The 4,368-nt window shown below is 37.4% G+C and overlaps 1 protein-coding gene across 1 annotated transcript; it reads right to left on the bottom strand.

Annotated features, from left to right (window-relative positions):
• Positions 1-658: 658 nt before the first annotated feature.
• LOC113611026 (ragulator complex protein LAMTOR5) lies at positions 659-1,284 on the bottom strand. The gene has a single exon (XM_027089617.1). It carries the CDS (start codon positions 1,216-1,218, stop codon positions 943-945), a length of 276 nt encoding a protein of 91 aa, XP_026945418.1. The 5' UTR covers positions 1,219-1,284; the 3' UTR covers positions 659-942.
• Positions 1,285-4,368: the final 3,084 nt, after the last annotated feature.

Genomic DNA, 4,368 nt, shown 5'->3' on the forward strand with positions numbered 1-4,368 from the left:
ATTCTAGATATTAACCCTTTGTCAGATATATGTGTTGCAAATATTTTCTCCTTGTCTATAACTTGCCTTTTTCATTCTCTTAACAGAGTCTTTCATGGATCAAATGTTTTAAATTTTAGACAAGTCTAGTTATTCAGTTTTCCTTTTCTGGATCATGTTTTTAGTATCAAGGCTAAGAAATTTTTGCCTATCCCTAGAACCTAAAAGTTTTCTCCTATTTTTTTCTTAAAAAAGTAGCTATAGTTTGATGTTTAAGTCCATCATTCATTTTGAGAAATCTTCTGTATGAGGTGTGATGTTTAGGTCAAGGTTCATTTTTATGCCTACAAGTGTCCAAGTACTTTATTACCATTTGTTGAAAAGACTACTCTTCCTCTACTGATTTGCTTTTGTATCTCTGTCAAAAATCATTTGGGCATATTTGTATGGGTGTATTTTTAGCTTCTATGTTATGGTCCATTGATTGATATGTCTATCCCTCCACCAATACACCACCATCTTGATTACTTTAGCTATATAGTAAGCCTTAATATCAGGTAGGATGATTTCTCTCACGTTATTCTTCTTTGTCAAGGTTGTTTTAGCTATCCTAGGATTTGTGCCTTTCCATATAAATTTTAGAATAACCTTGTCTATGTCTCAGATAATCTTGCTATGATTTTTTTTTTTTCCTCCAACCAGTTTTATTAAACCTAACAAAATTCTGTATACAAAGTGACCTAAACTTGCTTCAAAACATACTTCCCTTAACTAGTATTTTGATAAGTCAATTTTGATAAGTCAGAGTGTCAAAAAGCAGCTTACTCTAAAATTAATAGAAAAGTGCCTAATGCACATTACATGAATGGCCTAATTACTGGAACTCTAATAGCTCTATAAGATAATTAACATAAGGTACGATTGAGTCCCCATGACAAGCTGCTGGAGAACTGATACAAGATGTCAAGAGGCCATTTTGTGCACTGCCACTGTGATGCCATCGTGTTTCTGGATCATAATGTTCCCATTATCTGATTCTAGACACACCACAGGAATATCAGTGGGGTCTGAGGTTAGCTTAGCTGCTTGCTGGGCTAAAACAGATATCACCCCAGCATGCTCATCTGACAGGGTTCCACGGCAGCCCAAATTGAGTCCTTGTGAATCTGTGCACAGGACTCCAACAATGGATGGATTCTTCATTGTGTCCTCCAAGTGCTGCTCTAAAGTTGCCTCCATGCCGCCGTGAGTCGCCTTCTTCTTCGCCGCTGGTCTCGGGTGCCCCTCGGTCGTTCACATGACGCGAGAGGCCTTGCTATGATTTTGATTGGAGTTTCTTAAACCCAACTTAATGTGGGGAAAATCTTTACTATGTTGAGTCTTTCAATCCATGAACATGGTATGTCTCTCCATTTAGTAGGTTTTCTTTGATTTTTCATCAGCATTTTGTAAATTTTAGTATGCATATCATGCACATATTTTTTTAAGTGTATACCTTAGTATCTCATTTTCACTGGGGCAATGGTAAACGGCATTGTGTTTTTAATTTTAGTTTCTATGTGTTCATTGTTAGTATAAAAAATGTGATGGATTTTTCTGTATTGCTCTTGTATCCTACAACCTCGCTGATATTTATTTACTTATATTTTTCTCATAGTTCTAACAGCTTCCTGAACCTGGTTTCCAAGATTGTTACTAATTAAGAGGGAGAGGGATTTCCTCAGGCACATGCACTTACAGCAGTACAATATGAAAGTTGACATGAGGGGAGGAGGGATACAATTTAATTAGTGGACATAACTCCCAAAGCACAGGGCTCTAGGGGCCCTTTGGCAAAGAGGCATACAAATTATACTCCCTCAAAACATCCTTGTATAACTGAGGTTCTTGATGACCTAAGAGGTCATTAAGAAGCCATGTCTGTCCTAAGAGGTCATGAAATGACATTCTTAATATACTTAAGGAAAAAAATGTTGAAACTATACAAATGTATTTTACTTAAAAAAAAAGAACACGATAATTTTCAAAAAATATTTTTACAAAATAAAGTTTAAATCACATCCTAGGTCCTTTAGTGGAGGTAAATACAACTGAATTAATAATCCTGAATAACTCATTTCGTAAATATACCATGTGCTTAGATTCATAGATGCACATGTACATGCATACACACACACACACACACAAAACCTCTTCACACTGCAAAGAGTGAATTGGTCTGCATTAACTTTAACATGAGGGACTTAGATCAACAGTTATAGAAGGACCATTTATTTTTAAACTAGCCAGTATTGAATGTCCAGTGGTAATATAAGTCTATTTCACCAGTTTGGATCAGAAGCCCTATCTCTACCATGTGTTAAAAGATATATACTGGTGAAACAACCACGTCAATGGAGAAAGAGCTGGTTAAACATGGGCCAGCAAGATAGGCAGTGCATCAAAGGAGGGTGTGATGATTATATGTTGCAATATTCATTAGGGACTGGGACTTGTAGGATTTCTTCTTTAAATTTAGATAGTGGTTTTAAATTCCCTACACATCTTTCTGCTGAAATGATTTAAATGTTTTTTGCACAGGGTTAATATTGGCAGTTCCCTCTGCACATTTGGAATCTCTCTTTATTGACTCTTGGTCTTCTCCTGGGGTGGTAGAGGAAGTACATCTTTCTCTAGGCACATCTGTGGTCATGTTTTTGCCTTTATCCCCCACCACCGCCAAATCAAAGACTTGATCTGTTAAATTTTATTGGGCCAGATCTCATTCCCAGCAAGAGTTTTAAGCAACAGTTGGCAAGAAGATGTTTGTTTGCAATGGTTTCTCTTGATAACTTCCTCTCTAGTTCTTTTATGTGGTCTTCTTTGGCCTGTGGCTGTTCTTATACCTCTACAAAGTAGGCGACTAGGCTAGTGACAGTATTTCAGAAAGAGTGGGAAGACTGTAATGACTTGCTCCTCCCTAAATCTTTCTATATATTGGCTGAAGACTGAAATTCCACCATCAGTTCTCTGTCTTTATCTTACTCTATCCCTCAGAAACTTTTGACACAGGCGACCACACCCTGCTTTCAGAAACACTCTTTTCTCCAGACTTTCATGAACCACACTCTCCTGGTTTTGCTCCTACCTGACAGAGTGCTTTTCTGTTATTTTGTTAGCTCCCTTTTTCTCTGTCTTCTAAAATTCAGGGTTCCCCAGAATTTAATTGTGTCATGCCTTCTCTTTTCTATCTATATTCATTAAGTAGGTAATCTCATTTAGTTTTATGGCTTTTATATTGTCTCTGTGCTGATGACTCCCAAAGTTATATCTCCCTAGTAGTTCAGACACCCATCTCCAACTGGCTTCTTGATATCTCTTGGATGTCTAATAGGTATAGCAAACATAATATGCTCAAAAAATAATTCAGTTGATTCTGTCCCCAGTCCCCTCCTCTGCCCTGGTCAAACATACGTGTTCATTACATAGTATTTTTCATCTCACTTAATGGTACTACAATTCACCCAAATGTCTAACCCTAAAACACAAGAATCATCCTTGATTTCTCTTTTTCCTTCATAACTCACATTCAATTCAACATCAAATGCTCTCACCTTTACCTCTAAAAGTATATCCCACATATATCTGTTTCTCAGTCATCCCTATTACCACTCTAGTTAGTAATCATCATCGCTCAACTGAACTATTATAATAGTCTCCTTAATACTTTTCCCTATTTCTCTCCTGCCCTCCTCTACAACCAGCCCCAGGACTAATCTTCTGCAAAATTTTTTTAACATCTTTATAGGAATATAATTGCTTTACAATGGTGTGTTAGTTTCTGCTTTATAACAAAGTGAATCACCTATACATATACATATATCCCCATATCTCTTCCCTCTTGCATCTCCCTCCCTTGCACCCTCCCTATCCCACCCCTCTTGGTGGTCACAAAGCACTGAGCTGATCTACCTGTACTATGTGGCTGCTTCCCACTAGTTATCTATTTTATATTTGGTAGTATATATAAGTCCATGCCACTCTCTCACTTCATCCCAGCTTACCCTTCCCCCTCCCCATGTCCTCAAGTCCATTCTCTAGTAGGTCTGCATCTTTATACCCGTCCTGCCCCTAGGTTCTTGATAACCGTTTTTTTTTTTAGATTCCATATATATGTGTTAGCATACGGTACTTGTTTTTCTCCTTCTGACTTACTTCACTCTGTATGACAGACTCTAGGTACATCCACCTCACTAATAATAACTCAATTTCGTTTCTTTTTATGGCTGAGTAATATTGCATTGTACATATGTGCCACATCTTCTTTATCTATTCATCTCTCAATGGACACTTAGGTTGCTTCCATGTCCTGGCTATTGTAAATAGAGTTGCAGTGAACACTGTAGTACA

The sequence above is a fragment of the Aethalodelphis obliquidens genome, unplaced genomic scaffold, assembly GCF_003676395.1.
Source record: "Aethalodelphis obliquidens isolate GAN/ISIS:26980383/991018 unplaced genomic scaffold, ASM367639v1 scaffold66, whole genome shotgun sequence".
NCBI lineage: Eukaryota > Metazoa > Chordata > Mammalia > Artiodactyla > Delphinidae > Aethalodelphis > Aethalodelphis obliquidens.

What these genes read in the sequence shown, in the direction of transcription:
- LOC113611026 (XM_027089617.1), bottom strand. Translation starts at nt 1,218, where the DNA reads ATGGAGGCAACTTTAGAGCAGCACTTGGAGGACACAATGAAGAATCCA.